Here is a 15,978-nt window from a genome sequence, read left to right as displayed (position 1 = left end):
TTACCTACAGAAGAAATAAGTGCGCTCGTGTAATGCTGATGGCGAATATGGTAGAGGAGATCCGAGGGAACGTCGAAGAAGAAGGTGGCAGGGAGGATAGGCTCTTTCTGCGGGGCAGGAGAGGATGCAAGTAACGGAAGGGGGACCCCCCGCGCGCGCGGAGACCGACCGATCGATTCGAACGCCGGCGACATTCTTCGTCGTACGGACAGAGAACCGAGGAACAGGGAGAAACCGACAGAGACGGTTGGGTATGACGGAACAGAGGGAGAAACGAGGTGGAGGCTACCGCTGGTCGCGCGAGAGAGCGCGAGTTCGAGAGAGCGTATAACGTATAAGCCATAGGCCAAGGTAGGAGGAGAAGCTGGAAGAAGAAGTGGGAGGCATCTACGAAGAGGCAGACAGAGCGAGTAGGAGAGAGGTCGTGCATTCGTTCGAGATAAAGAGGGCGCGAGTGCGTGCGAAGAGAGAAAAAGGGAAAGCGAGCGAGCAAGAGGTAGGGAGGAAGAGGGAGGTGGTAGACAGGTGAAGAAGAGAGCAAAAGAAGAAAGGTAGCGAATAGGAGAGTTTGGGCGCACGGGGTGGCGAAGAAAAGAGAAAGGAACAGAGGGAAAGAAGGCGAGCGAGAGACACAGATAGCAAACGAAAAGAGTGGAAGAAAAGCGACGAAGGGGTTGGTAAACGGAAAAGTCGTGAACGAAAGAGAAAAGGAAACTGGCGAGGGGTACCGCGCGGAAGAAAGCAAAAAAGGGAAGAGAAGAAAGGAGAAAGAAGGAGGAGGAGAAGGAGGTGGAGGAGGAGGAGGAGGGAAGACCCGAAACGCGACAGAAGCGCGGTGGGGTGGGTCGGTGTTAGGGGGAGGTTAGGTTTAGGTGAGGCGAGGTAAAGAGTAACGTGGGCTACGAGGGGCAGCGAGGAGAGGCGAGCCGAGAGAGCAAAGGGTGGTGTGGAGGGAGAGGTCGCGAGGAAAAAGAAGAAATCCCCACTCGTAGCGCGTAGATCGGCGGTAGGTTCGAATCGTACTGTCTTGTCGAGACTCGCGTCTGCGTCTGGATGTCTCCGTGTGTTAGTCGCCCCCGGAATCGTCCCGGTCGGCATCGTCGGTGCGCGTCGTCGGTGGCAGAGGTTGCCTCGTAGTGGGGAATACTCGCTCGTCCCGCCACCAGCCGAGGGAAGGTTCGAAAGGCGTCGACGGTACGAGGTTACCGTCCAATAGGGAGAACTGCCACCCCGGTGGCTCCGCCAACCGGATAGTCGGTTGCGCGCACAGAACGCCCATCCTCCCCGTTCCTCGGGCTTCCACTGATGTTTTTATTTATTACATCTGTGACTGGGTAGGGAAATACTCCCGACTCGACCGAGAGAGCGTTTGCCACTTTGAGAACGAGCGACGCGCGTCCCTGCGAGTTACCGCCGCAGCCGCAGCCGCTTTCGTCGTCGTCGTCGTCGTCGTCGTCGTCGTCGTCGTCGCCGTCGCCGCCGCCGCCGCCGCCGCCGCCGCCGCTGCTGTCGCCGTCGTCGTCGTCGTCGTCGTCGTCGTCGTCATCATCGTCATCGTCGTCGTCGTCATCGTCATCGTCGCCGTCGTCGTCGTCGTTGTGTTCGTGTCATCATCGCCGTTCTCGCGGTTGCTATCACGCGCGACAGTATCTTCGTCGTTCTCGTTTGCGTTCGCGGTGTACGTCGCTGTCGTTTGCGTCGCGCGTCCCTCGTCTATGCGTCAATCCTGTCCTACCGATCGTCCTCGACCCAACAACGACGGTTCGTTGTCCACGCGTTTTTCAAGGGCAAGAAATATTGTCGCGCGACATCGCGTCATCTAGTCGTCTACTCTCGTGTGAACCAGTTTCCTCAGTGAGAAGAAAAGCACCTACGCGTCGCGAAGGAAAACTCGTGGTTGGTGAATCGTTGAACGGGGGGCAGCTTGGCTGCTCCTCGAGCGAAGCCGACCAGCGTCACGCGGAACACGGACCTGTCCGCAACGAGAACGAAGTCGACGTCGAGGCCCGTATCGAGTGACAACGGTTGATTGTCATGGACACGATTGTTCCAGTGGTTGTGCACAGTGAAATTGTTACTTACGTACACGGTCCAACGTACTCCGTGAGACGCGACAGTTTACCCGAGTGACAGTGACGCTTGCGAAGAGCTGAGATACCCGTGGCTGACCCTGGATCGACGGCAGCTTCCTCGTCGGCTGGTGTTGGCAGCCGAACGAGCTAGAATCGGTACGAAAAGAAGAAGAGATCGGTCTAGTATGCGTTGACTCGTGCCGGTATCCCGAGTTCCTCGTATCTCGTGGTGTCCACGTGGCGAGAACTGCGGCGAGGAGAGAGGGAGAGCGAAGAAACGACATCTCCGAGGAACGGGCGAGAAGGAGTTCCCATTGAGAAGGCAAAAGAATAAATCTTAAGGAACGTGGTCAACAAGAGAAAGACACGTGTCCTTTAGAGAGTCGATGGATCACGGAGCGATGGATAGCGCTTCGGATCACAGCAGCCGCGCCAGTCCCGTAACCGGCAGTCCCAAACATCCACACAGCCCGTCGGCTCAACAAAATCAGCAACAGCTTCACGGGTCGCAGCATCAACCGCCACCGTCGCATCAACAACCTCATCCGCGGGACCAGATTCGCGAGCAACAATCGCAACAGCAACAGCATCGCGGCGTTCCCACGCCGGGATCGCCAACCAGAGGTTCGCCACCTCAGGGACTTCCGTTGAGTCCGCCGCCTCTTTCCGCCGGAGGAGCACCTGGTGCACCGCCAGGCATGGTGCCCCGTATGCCAGGCCTACCGCCACCGGGATTGGGCCTGTTGGGACAACTCGGCGGCATGCTCAGCGGTCATCATGGCTCGCCGCTCGAGCTGATGGCCGCCCATCACGCTGTTCTGCCTCCGAGATCGTACAACAGCCCGCCACCGATCAGTACCAGCGATCCCACAGCGAACGAGTGCAAACTGGTCGATTACCGTGGCCAGAAGGTGGCCGCGTTCATCATAGCCGGGGACACGATGCTCTGCCTACCGCAAGCGTTCGAGCTCTTCCTTAAGCACCTAGTCGGTGGCTTGCACACCGTCTACACAAAACTCAAGAGGCTCGATATAGTGCCGTTGGTGTGCAATGTCGAACAAGTTAGGATTCTGCGTGGACTCGGAGCCATCCAGCCAGGCGTCAATCGATGCAAGCTGCTTAGCTGCAAGGACTTCGACATACTCTACAGGGACTGCACCACGGCCAGGTAAACGGAAATAGATCGCGGTGCTATTTAGACTAGCAACTATCTCCTCGGCTAGGTTAAAAGGGTGAAACAGAAGGGCTAACGATCGAACGAACCTTTCTAAAGCTGGCACACGGCTTCGTATGAAATTATCCTGATCTGCCGATGATTCGCGACGATAACAACGATCGTAGGTATAGAGCCACCTACGGTTGTTTGTGCGCTTTTTGTAGCTTCTGTTGCCGAGAACGGAAGCTACCATCCTCGTGTGTATTAATAACGCCCGGTGTCGCCTCTGGGCAGCACTTTATCTTCGGCCAGCTACGTTCCTTACCGAGCTACCGGTCGACCAAAAAATATTTTAATCGCGCGTTCCCTTCTTCTCGACACGCGTTTCGTTTCCTCCTAACCGTGTTTACAGAGGACTCCAATTCTTATCGTCCATAGTCCGACTATTCTCTATCCATCGAATCGAAACGAGGAACAAATTTCATCTCTTCGACCGACTACTCTTCGACTACACTACTTTTACGATCGACTCTGACATTTCGTTTCGATATATTCTCCATCACCAGCCGTATCTACGGAAAAGGAGGCTGTGGTAAAGGCACGTGCCCTTGTATCTGGAATTGTCAACGGGCCTCCGTGCCAACAGGTGTCCCTTTCACGGCAGTTTCTCTGAATGAATCGTCCCCACCGACGAGACAGAGAGAAGTGGCTGTAGTACAAGCTTACCCCACCCACGAGTCAGACGGCAGACGAAACGGAATGGTAAACGGAACGAGGGGATCCGGTGTTATCGGGGAAATATTGTCCCAGACTTTAGAGTCTCCCTACGCGTCCTACGTTCCAACTATTTCCTCCTTTAACTCGGTCTGTCGTTGCTTCTTCATCTCGCCAAATCGTCGTGCTGCGTAATCGAGAATCGCCGAAAGGGCTAAGCGCAAGTAGAGTGGATTCGGTGGCGAGGCAGTGGCGTCGGTGGACAATAGTATCGCGGCGAGCAGCGCGCAGTGGCAGTCGCAACGGAAACGGATTCAGCGCGACACAGAGAGGGCGAAGGAGAAAGAGGGCCGAGGGATAGCGAACGGAGGGAACAGAGACGGAAAAGAGACCAGGGAGAGAAAGAGAAAACGGGAGGAAAGAGAAAGCTATAGGGATAGGGATCCAAATAATCCGAGTCGTAGTCACAGAACAGAGTTGGCCGAGCCGTCGGCTCGTGCGCGGGCTCTTCTTCACGCGCTCCTTCTTCTCTCTAGGGACCAACGATCTCGTCGAAATAGCGACTAAACGTTTCGTAGATTGTTCTATCGGAGAACGCTTAACCTGCTCCTCGTGCTTCGAATGGAATGTCGAAGGTATCGCGTGTAATTGATCTACGATGTATGGAACAACGCGGAATTAACGTGGTTCGTTATCTCGGTGAATACGAGAGTGTGCTAGCCAAAAATCGATTGGAAAAATGAGAGGGGCAGGATCGAGCGGGGGTGAAAGGGGCGGCAGGAGCGGCGAGGGAGTATCGCCAGGAAAAATCGGATGATTAAGAGACCGCGGTATGGTTCTCGTGTGTGCGGTCCGGCCTCGTCGCGTGTACCGCTGACGTCGTTACATTCTGATAATGCACGGCAGTGGTAACAGCGGCAACGACTACACACCGATGTTCCATCCATGGACCGTTGGTCCGCGCACACAGTTACACGGTCATCCGACCGTGGCCAGCGCGCTTCTATCGCCATCGATGCAACAGCATGCACCGAGAACCGCACCGATAATTCAGGGGGATTTTTCTTGCGGTTTATAGCGTGGCACCGGCTGCGCTGCAACGCTCGCTTCCTCGTGTCCAACCACCACGTTCTCCCCTGGACCCAATCCGCGCTCATCGTCCCTTGGATCAGGGATCGAAAGTACGGTTTGACTATCGCCTACGCGAGAATCGTCGCCGCGCAGTGTCCTCGATTCCGTGCATCGAGGCTAGTTCAGTACTCTTTTCTTCTCGAATATGCCTAATTGATGCCATATACGCTCGCTAACGAGACGAGGCAATTATCCTCGTCAATTTGCTGGATTCTGACCGAGCGGTGTGGATCGCCGCGAAACGTCCGCGTGTCCCGATAGCGTTTCATCGAAAGACGCCAGAAGACGAAAAGAGAATGAAGAAGCGCGCGAGCGAGTGAACGAATAAGCGGTAGATCGCGATAAGAAACCGCGCACACGAACGAGATTTCCTCGTTTCTATCTTCTTCCTTTCCTTCTTCCTTCCCTTAAATGTCTTTCTCGGCGCGTATACGTAACCCACGAACGCAGCAGGATACGTGGGAGTGCGCGCGGCCCTGGACTATAATTCTATGCGCTATTAGCCGTTTAATTATAAAATTGTGCATAGATTAATTGGCTCCCGTAATGGCCCTAACAATGCACAGACGCGCACTCGGAGACTAACGGAGAGAGAGAAAGAAAGACGGAAGGCGGCATGGCAGGAGGGCGGCCGGGGGTTGGGAGGGAAAGGAACGAGAGTCTGGTTGCACCGGGGGAAGAAATGCGCGAGTGGGAGGTTGAGAGGAGGAGAGATCGAAAGAATATGCGCGCGAAGGAGAAAGAGAGGACAGGGGGAGGGTCACGGGGAGAGGAAGCATCGTTATTAATATTTATTTCCTTGGCTCGTTCCTCTCAACTCCTCTTTCGTTGTTGCCGTGTGCTTATGCACAATCGCGTCTCGAGTCTAGCTGCGCGATTAAAAGAGTACGCGCTTTCGAGTTAAGCGCGCGTACATGCGTGAGCTATGCTCGCGGAACGCCTCGTATGGAAAGTAGTACGATTTCCAAATCGAAGCAGAATGGAAAGGAGGTAGACACAGCAGTACCAACGATAGGCGAACAACAAGCAGAAGCAGAGAAAAGATCGTTCGTGAAATCGTGTTTTCCCAGCGAGCAATTATTCCCTGGCTCGAGTACCAAGTTCTCGTGGTTGTTCGCGACGATCGAACCCCGATGCTTCCATTTATCTTCCGCAGAGAACTTATCCGCTCGGCGATTGTATCGAATACGGCAGCTGGCTCGGCCGCTGTGCGTTTTTTTCCTTTTTTCTTTTTCGGTTTCATAACCCACGCGCGCCCAACCAGCCCGCTAGGCAGCTTTACGTTTTTAAGGGCTTCTATTATTGTCCAGGGGCCGCTTTTGACACAGATACGCGTACATTTTGTTGCAACGACGTGGCCGCGCTCATCACGGCTTTCGTCTATCAGCGTTCTCTACCGATGTTTTTCTGTTTTCACGTTGCATCCTGCACCCGGTTACAGCACGTTTTTATCACATGCATCACTCCATTGTTGTCGACTAGAATTTCGTGCACGCGTTCGCGTTTCCCGTTAACGAAGACGCACGATTCTCCTCCTCTATCGGTTTACGTCGGACCGAAAACACGTCATTCCTTCGAAATGAAATCGATCCGATGCCTTTGCTATAAATCTCATACCGAGCTTTCCTTCGAACGCTTCCGCTACCCTCCACGAAGTCGAACCCCAGCCGAGCACCGAGACGGTAATTCTCGGTAATTAATAATCTGCAATAAGTAATAATCGAGCCAGTAATCCGCCGGCCGGTGCGCCGCGACAAGCAGCGTTCTTAATTCTAGATAATTAACGTAAAGACAAACAAGAAGGATTAACCGAACCTTCTGCGTCTTTCTTTATTTTTCTACCATTCCTCATTATCGTCTTCTTCTTCCGTCTTTCCGACAATTTCCCTCGCTTTTAATCCAACTTTTCTTCTTCTGTTTCTCTCTCTCTCTCTCTCTCTCTTTCTCTCTGCTTTCTTCGTTTTCTCCCTTGGTTTGCACTTGTTACGAGAGTTGCTTGATCTTCCAATAATTACTTAATTTTTTCTCAAGAAAGCGATCCTCCGTGAAAAGTATTCGATTTCGCCTCTCCCCGTGGAAAAATTCTCGCAAGCTGCGAACTCGGTAGCGCCGAGTACGGAATCTAATAATAAACGCGGTAGACGATGAAATCGTTGCTCGCGAACTACGTGAATTCATAGAAGACAGGCAAGAGGGGAGGGAAGGGAAAAGTAAGGAGGAAGTCGAACGAAAGCGCCTGTGGCTAGGATCGCCGATTCCTCTCCTCGTGCAGCTCGATATGGATGCAAGTCATCTCGGGGTCGGCATTGTATCGTAACGGCGCCAGGCTCCCGTTCCCTGACTCCTTGTCTTTCTTCTGTTCGTGCCACCGATTATCCACGATATTTCCATTTATCGGTTCCTACACTTTTATCCATCCAGTTGTAAGATCACGGGATCTTGGCCGACTTGCTTTTTGGAACGCCATTGATGACGCTGAACGATTCCTTATCTGAAATATGCGCGTACGATCTGGAAATTCCGCTCGTTACAAATGCGCGTGTAACATCGCTTCAAGCGAAACAATACGAATTCTTTCGTCGCATCTAAATGCAATATACGCGTCATGTGAAATATTATTACGTATCGACTTTGTGGCACTATATATAGAACGGAGTCGTTTATACATACAATAAAATAGCGACCATAGAAGAGAAATCAAAGAGATGGTAAATGGGCGTGACGCGGTATTAATTGCTGTTACGAAGGCAAGTAACGAAAGAAATGTTTCATTTAACTTAAAATAGCTTAATTAAAAATAGGTTTAATGGGAAGAGAAAAGAAAAATGAATGGCGGGAGGGCGAGAGCGAAAGAATCAGTGGAACTAGTTCGAAGGAAGCGAACGAGGAATCGCGTATCGGCTGGTGTCGAATCGAGGCGATAGCAGTAAGTTCGATGTTTGGTAATACGATGAGAATTAAATTGTCTTCAACGGACTCTAGTGGTAAATATAGAGGAATTTCAGGAGCGACACGAGTATGCGTCTATACGTTTGTGAAAGCGATGTTTATAATTACACGGATGCCGGAAAGACGTAGCAAATTAATTGCATAAAACGACTGAAAGAGCCATTTCGTCTCCCTTCCGTTGGATTAAATCGTTCGCTTTAAACCGTGGACACGAGAATTCCATAAATGGAAGGTATAACTCCTGTTCTACTCTCGACTTTTTTATCGGGTCAGTGAGTTTGTTGGAACTTGGTGTTCTTAGAGCGATGCGAGTTACGCCTCCTACATAAATATGTATTTGCCATGTGCGCGTAGCCGAGCTTATATCTTGCAGCAGTGTGTGCACAGTAGGGTTGTTCAGTTCGAGTAAACAACCACGAGGCGTCTTTTTCTCGGTGAAACTAGGCAAACCTTTGGCCCCGCGACTTTTCGCTCCACCATCTTCTCTCCAACCGGGGCATAAAGGGGGTTCGAGTATCGTCCAAATCGCAACATCGACACCGACCATCTGTTTCGCGCGACCCGTTACTTTTCCACATTGTTCGCGCCAGCATAAATCATAGCGCAACACGGGCCGATGGAATATTTAGCGCCAGATCGCCGGCTTCTATCAACGTTTCCCGATGTTATCGCGATTACGTAGATCGTATCGGTGGTAGCTCGACGAAAAGTGGACGAACGTACGGGTGATCGATCGAGGGTGCGATCCTGCGGACGCCTCGATCGCAAAGGACGATGTTCGCCGAACCAGCTGGCCTGGAACGTTACGGCAGCTTGTCGGTAATGTCTCGAAGTTTCGGCGAGTGGAAGAAGAGACGAAGAACGTAGAATTCGCAGTTAGACGGAAATCGATCGTTTTGTAGGAACTGGTGACCCACATTAAAACAGCTGACTACAGGCAGACCCTTGGGTATCTCGCTGTTTCCCCTGGTCCTCCACCCTCGTCGTATCAACGAGGCCTACCCTTCTAGTCGACCCTTTCCTAAAAGACAACCTTCCACTGTCGCGACGTTCCTCTCGACATTTTTGTCGTACTTAACACTCGACCCTCTGCTTCTTCAGTGCCAAGATTTATCTAGCTTGAAACCTTCTACCTTCGTACGCTACGACTCTTCGGAGCGGAGAAAAAATAATCCAGGCAACAACGTGGCCTGCGACTGCTACTGCGTACATTTGTACGGGGGATACCTCCCCTTTGCTCGGTTTTGTAATTGCACCGATTATCTGGCGGATTGAAACGGTGCTGCGTACGAGTAGAAAAGGTGGCCGGTTGGATAAGGCGGAGCGAGGGGTGGCGTTGCTGGCCGAGACAGGAGGAAGGCTGCCAAGGGGTGGTATAGAAAGAGGGAATGGGTGTGAGTCGCAACGGTACTCGGTAATTTCGAGTGATTCGTGGACGACGTCAGCGAGCATATCGCACCCCTTTCTCGAGAGGGGTTTCGTGCGCACGGCAGGCCACTCGAACTTGTTACACACGGTAATTAAACGACGCACGAGACCTCCCTGGTAGACGTTCGTTCGGTATTTTAAGCTACTGTTACAACGAACCATACAAGAATTCCCCGTTATCGTCGACCATGAAATATATTCTCGTATAGAGGGATTCGCGCGATACTACGACCGATATCCGATCAACCAACGAACCAGGATCCTCGTTCATCGTGAGACAGAAATTCCATTTCCAATCGAAAAACAGGAGTGAATCCGCGTATACGAGCAGAGATGCCTTCGAGACTGGAATCGAAGGGTCGAGAAATTGTCGAGAAGCAATCGGAATTTCCATAGCGCACGGCGGTTTCTCGGCCGTCTAGCTCGAAGCTACTCATTCGGAGCAACGTTCGAGCCGGTAACATCTCGACGGACAACTGTAATCTAGTAATCTGGTAGCAGGCAGAGGATAGTCGGCCCTATAATCGGCACGGTTTCGCGTAGTACGTACCGCACGCTGGGATTCGCGACTCGCGGATGGAAGGATCATGTCCGTGCGGATCAGTCCCTGCCCCTTCGGGTCTCTATCTCCACTCGTAGTCGGCGGGTTTGTTTGCCAGTTACCGAGGCGAAATCGCTACCAATCGAGGCCGTTTGCTTGGCTCGCGTGCCGTCGAGTTTGGCGTAACGTCGCGCGTCAATCAACGCTAGCCCTCTCACGGACTCCCACGAGTAACGATCCCTGTACTCGACGTCGGCCCGATCTTCCGTACATGGACGCCCGTCGTGATAGGCCCCGACATACGTACAGCTTTTGAAGGGAAGCCTCGTTTCGAGTCGACACACAGTCTGCGAGTGCAAGTCGAACTCGAAGTCGGAGTCGTAGTTAGAGTCGAAGTCGGCGTTTGCCGGCTCGTCAGACACCGTCTGGAGGAACCATCTTTACACGCGTGCGGTCAGCTCGCGTGTTGCACGCACGCCTTCGTTTCTCGTTCCGCCTCCTCTTCTTCTCTATTCTCGATGCTTTCTTCGCGCAAATCTAACTTCGTTCCATCTATGTCTGCTCGGTTTATCGTCGCACAAGTCGATCACGATTTCGATATTCGAACGCGTAAGATATCGATCGACGTTGAATCACTGCGAATCGCACGAATTTCGAGCAATCTACTTTTTCGCAAGAGGTTACGAAGCTCGCGCGGAACGGAGATCCCGACACGGCTATTCTATGATACGAGCAATCGAGATAATCGCCAGTGATGTGTAATTATATCATTGTGCCAAATTACCCGGCGGCGTTCACGGTCGTCGTTACGGTTGCGGACCCCCGAAGAACGAGACTACGAGGTGTTATTAAGTGCCGACGTTGATACATCTAGTGCCGGTTCGCAACGGCACGGGATACGTCTCGTATCGACGGCAACGTCCTTCTTTTCTTACTCGAGCCGAGAGGAAAATGAGTCTGAGAGAATCGTCCGACTATGCGAAACTTCAGTAAAACAGTATAACATCGATCTGTAATGACAAAAACCTTGTACAAAATATTCGTTCGGCATTCAAGCTAAAGAATAGCGCATTTAATAAAAAATAAAAGTTCGATGGTTGCAGTTATTGGATTATTTACCGATCGCCAGGCGTCTGTTACGAGAGGTGCGATCGGCAGTGGGCATAGACGTGTAATTACGAAGGGTTCGAGTTCTCGATGCGGTCCGCTATTTATCAACGTCGCTCATTACCGCGTCCCCGAGCTCTCTTCCGTTTAACCGAAAGAAATTGCGGCCGATCTACGTTCGAGGCCGGCCGAATTTCGCATCGCGAAATATCACGTCCAATTCGAAATTTCACGGTGCTCCGTTCCCGAGCCTGGAATTCGTCTTCATAAAAGTTTCGTACGATCGACGTTTCGAGCGAAATCTCGGTGATGTACGCGTACACGTAGGTGCGTACCGCGATCCTTGAATTATGGATGAACGGCGTTTGGTACGTAAAGAATATCGTTGTTTCGACCGCAAGTATATAACAACTCGGGGACAGGTGAGAAGAAGAAAGAGAGCGATGGAATGAGAGAGATCCTTACGGCGATCGCTATCGGCTGACACGAGCCATAAAGTACATTTTAATTCGAGCGCAGTGCGATAGATAAAGCACGAACGGGCTAGGTGAACCGCGTATGTAAGCCCACGGATCGCACGTACGGACAATCAGACTTGCAAAAGCGGAACTTAATTGGCCTCTTAACCGCGCGGGACGATGATTAATTGGCGCGGAACCGGCCACGAGACTCTAGGCACGAACTCTCCTTATCCGATTCTCGCGACGACTTGGCCGAATCTTCGCGAGATAACCGGGTCGATGCGAGTCGTTGGAAACGAGCGCGAACGCCTGTTCGTAATCGTGCATTAAATCGCCGTGAACTATCCGCAGGAGAGAGCGATCAAGTAAAATACCAAGGCGCGCGACTCGTATGCTCTCTATACAGTCTCCGAGTCTCGGTCCATTCTCTGTTCTCCGTTTGCTCGAACGATTTCCACCAGGCTGTGGACAAAGGGGCAAGGCAGTGCCGTCTCGGTCGATCGTTTTCTACCACGATAATTCCTGAAAATTTCTACCTTTAGACGCGGCCGGCAAACCGAACCTTCGATACTTACGATGTTACGCGAGAAGGAAAAAGCAGTCCTCGAGCGGTTTCATCGGCGTCCTTGGCTTTATTCGTATTCGCGCCGACGATTCTTCTCCGGTCGTCCGTTGTGAAACTACCTCGTGGAAAAAAGCTCGTAACCAGACCGAACGAGAACGACGCCTTCCTTCGTCTCGAGATACTCGCTCTCTCGTTTCTCGACGTTCTTTCGCATTTTCGTCCACTGTCGCGTCGAAAAACCCTCGTTTCGGTTAATCGTCGGCTATACTAGGAGAAACCGAACAACGGAACATGAAAACAAGCGGCGGCAACGAAACGACGGAAACCACGTCGAGGGCTAAGACGACGACGGGGGCACGCGTATTCTTGCTTCCTTAGAGAGTTCGCAAACGAGCTGCCGTTAATGAGGCGATATTTCAGTTTTTGAATAACTGACCTAGCCTGGACCAGACACACGTCGAACCGGTTTCAACAAGAGTCTCAGCTCTGTCTACCAGTAGAAACATATGTCCCGGCAACCTTCTTTCCTCTTTTACCCATTCATTTTGCGCCGCTTCTTCCCAATTTTATCGGCCAAGAGAGAACCATTTACGGCTCCTACACCCTCGTTTCCGTTTCCATCGTCGTCGTGTTCGAATATTTCACGTTCTCGATCAACGTGTCGACGTCTATCTCTCAATTAGTTGCTTCGTTGTGTCATCGGAATTGGAATCGATGGACCGGGGATGAAAGTCGCGATCCAGCGATGAAAGATGGGAGAATTGTGGGCATAAGAGGAGGAGTAGAAACGGAGAGCTGGGGATGGGGAAGAGATACAACAAGAGGATCGAATACATCGACGAATCGAAATGAAAACCAAACAAGTCCCCTCCTCCCTTGGCTCGCGTCTATTCGTTTCTCGCTAATAATTGATAGAATAAATTAAATCATTTGTCTTGGCGGGAAATTAAAAAGGTAATTTATATACGGCGAGGGTCGGGGCGTACCTGGCCGAGTCCGAGGACTGAGAGCGCGAGAGAGAATGTGGCGAGACGAGAGACAGAGAGACGGCTGCGTACACCTACACGCGCTGACTTGTTTTCTACCGAGGAATTGGACACGAAGAACGTGTGGAAACGGGTCCCAGGATGCATCGGAACATCGTGCACGGGATTACCACCGTGTGGACGACGGAAGGGACGAAACGAACGATGAACCTTTCCACGGAGGAAAGACCCGAGGATGGAAGGGATTGAGAACAGAGACGCGAGAGGGTGAGACGCGAAGAAGAAACGAAATGTACGCGCGGCGCGGTGGCTCGTTTTGTTTTTGGTCCGTCTTTCGATTTATTCCACGCTGATGAATCAGGTGTGGCGCTCGCCTTCTCCGTCTCTCTTTTACCTTCAACGTGGAGCGCGGGGTCGAGATTACTTTTGTGGGCGGGACGCTTTCTGTCAGTGCCTCCGAGGGTATATTCAGGTATAGAAACTCTTCTCGTACGTTCCACTCGGCCGTGCATACCTTCTGCTCCCGTGACTCGTTCAGGGACCCGGAGCGCACACGTTCCCTCTTTCGTTCTTCTCGGACGTTCCGCCCGTTTAAATTGGAACACGAAACGCAAACGTCTGGCGACAAGCAGCGGCGGTACGCCGTCGAGCGTCTCCGTCGTTCACGGCGCCGGCAAACCTCGATGCGCGGCTCTCCCACGTGTTTGAAATCGCGATAAATATCAGGCAGGACGATCGAAAACGATGTTTTGACAGATGAAGCGGCGCGTCGCGTGACGGGGACCCACAGCTTCTCCCGGACCACTCGTAATCGCGGCCATACTTTCGCCATGACGGGAACCGACCAGTGCCCGATCGACTTGCACCAACATCCCAGGCGCCACTAACGATATTGGCTTAACCGTTTCGTTCCTCGGATCATAACCGATAAATAACGCCGTGTTCTAGATACGCGTTCATTCCGTTCGCATCGTCCAGACGGTGAGGAACTCGGTAGCTTTGGCAACTTAACGTGAAACGAGCGAAGAATAGATGGCAAAGGAGGGAGTGACATGGAGGGAGGTCAGTCTGACGGGCTGGCTATTCTCTTGTAGTTGCTTGAGAAAACATAGAACGCACCGATGGAATCCTAGTTTCTCGAATTTCCCGGTCGTGCTTCTTTTCTTTTAAATCGAAATTGAAACGGGGAATCGAATTGGAAAACCTGGCGCTTCGATGATTCTTCGAGAAAAGGCCGCGTCCATGGTCGGTGGTTGAAACAAACAGCGGAGAGCGAGGGGAATCGGAAAGCGGAGAAGAGAAAGAAGAAACAAAGCTCGGTCTCTCGGCGGCAGCGACGGACGATTTGTTCGCGCCGCGGGAGTTCGACTTAACGAAAATAAGCGAACTTCTCACATAACTCACTGGGGACTTGGCTCTGGGGCCTGGTATACCCTCCGTCTTCGCGTTAAACGAACCAACAAACGAATACAAATAGAAATCATTAATGGTTTTGTTTCATGGGCCTAGGCTCTCCGAGAAGAGCACGATAATGATTCGTTAATGATTCCTCGGGTTTGCTGGTCTCGGATGGAAGTTCGGTTTCTCCTTGGTATGGGAACGTTCTTTTTATTCGTTCAGCCCATATCGGTGTAACGCGTTTCGATGGAACGAACGAGATTTCACGCGAGACTGGTAAACGATTCGTTGAAACAGTGGAACAGCGGGAGCGATTTAGAAAGGAAATCGACAGGTAGCCGATTCATCGTGCGGTGATTTCCACGTTTGCTCGATCGTGGCTCCGTTCGAATCTCTGAACACAATCAGTCAGAAAAAAAGGAACGTGGAAAGGGAAGAAGGTCGATATTTAACGCGTGACATCGAACGAACGTGGTCGGTTTTAGATACGGCGGGGTTTTCCCACTGGAAGGCTAAAGCGGGAAAGCGGCATCGTATCGATCAATGACACGAGCGTTTCGAACAATGCAACCCCGTTTCTCTATTACGGTCATCAGTCATTCGGTATAAATATTAAATTCGCTAAAAAACTGGTCGGCGTTGGGGTCGAAGTTGCATCGTCAGGCGAGTATACAATAGGCGGGGCCAGCTGATCGACATCGTCGATCGAAGGGTCCCGATCACGGGAGGATCTCTGCGTTCCTAGAATCGATTCCGTGCGATTCTCTGCCGGTCGCGTCGCCTCGATACGCTGGACTTCTTGGACGGCGTATGGGCGCGTATAGGCCTCTGCCGATTTCGTTCTTCCATTCAACATTGCGTCGTGGCAACAGCTTTTTTGTTTCTGTTCCATCTTAAACATCTGCCTCTCCCCATGGATCTCCCCAACGAAAAGCAGATTCTTCTGGCTGCTTCGTTCTGCGCCGCGCGTTCCTTCGCTCTTGATCGACAATGAGCGAGGAATCGTGGCTGCGTTTTTCCTTCGACGAGCAGCCGATGACCAAAGACGGGCCTCATTGTCGCCGTAACGGGCAACAAAACTAATTTCGCCAAAGAGGTCTTTGCCAAAGGGAGGTATTGTGGGTCCGGAGAAACGGCCGTTTAGCGCTCGATAATGAAGCGTATCTCGGCTCGGACAGGAAGATCGAGCACGTCCGCGCTGTGCACACCGAGCACTCTTCTCGAGTGCAGGTTCGAGGGCACTCGAGTCGGAGAATCGAACCGAGGACCAGTCGAGAAGAAACGCACCGGTCCCCTTCTATCCATGGACAATGCGTTTGATCATTGTAACGCGTCGCAATTACGTGGTCGCGAGCACGGATCAAAAGCGAAGAATTTATCGGCACTCGAGAGAGAGAGAGAGAGAGAGAGAGAGAGAGAGATCGCGTACTTCTTTTCGTTTCTTCTCTCACGGCCTCTACGGCTCTTTCT

General features: G+C 51.9%; 1 protein-coding gene across 4 annotated transcripts in view; it reads left to right on the top strand.

Moving 5' to 3' along the window:
- The first annotated feature begins 1,346 nt into the window (after positions 1-1,346).
- Positions 1,347-15,978, top strand: part of LOC126867512 (dachshund homolog 2) — a 143,622-nt gene continuing 128,990 nt past the window's right edge. The window contains exon 1 of one of the 4 annotated variants that reach the window (XM_050622055.1): positions 1,347-3,240. In XM_050622055.1, coding sequence (XP_050478012.1) covers positions 2,459-3,240 — 782 coding nt within the window. In that variant the 5' untranslated portion in view covers positions 1,347-2,458. The remainder of the gene's footprint in view (positions 3,241-15,978) is intronic. The other 3 variants (XM_050622054.1, XM_050622050.1, XM_050622053.1) reach the window with 3 other exon arrangements.

The sequence above is a fragment of the Bombus huntii genome, chromosome 7 (assembly GCF_024542735.1).
Source record: "Bombus huntii isolate Logan2020A chromosome 7, iyBomHunt1.1, whole genome shotgun sequence".
In the NCBI taxonomy this organism is placed as follows: Eukaryota; Metazoa; Arthropoda; class Insecta; order Hymenoptera; family Apidae; genus Bombus; species Bombus huntii.
Note: the sequence above shows the minus strand (reverse complement) of the source record. Positions and strands in the feature narration are given on the sequence as shown.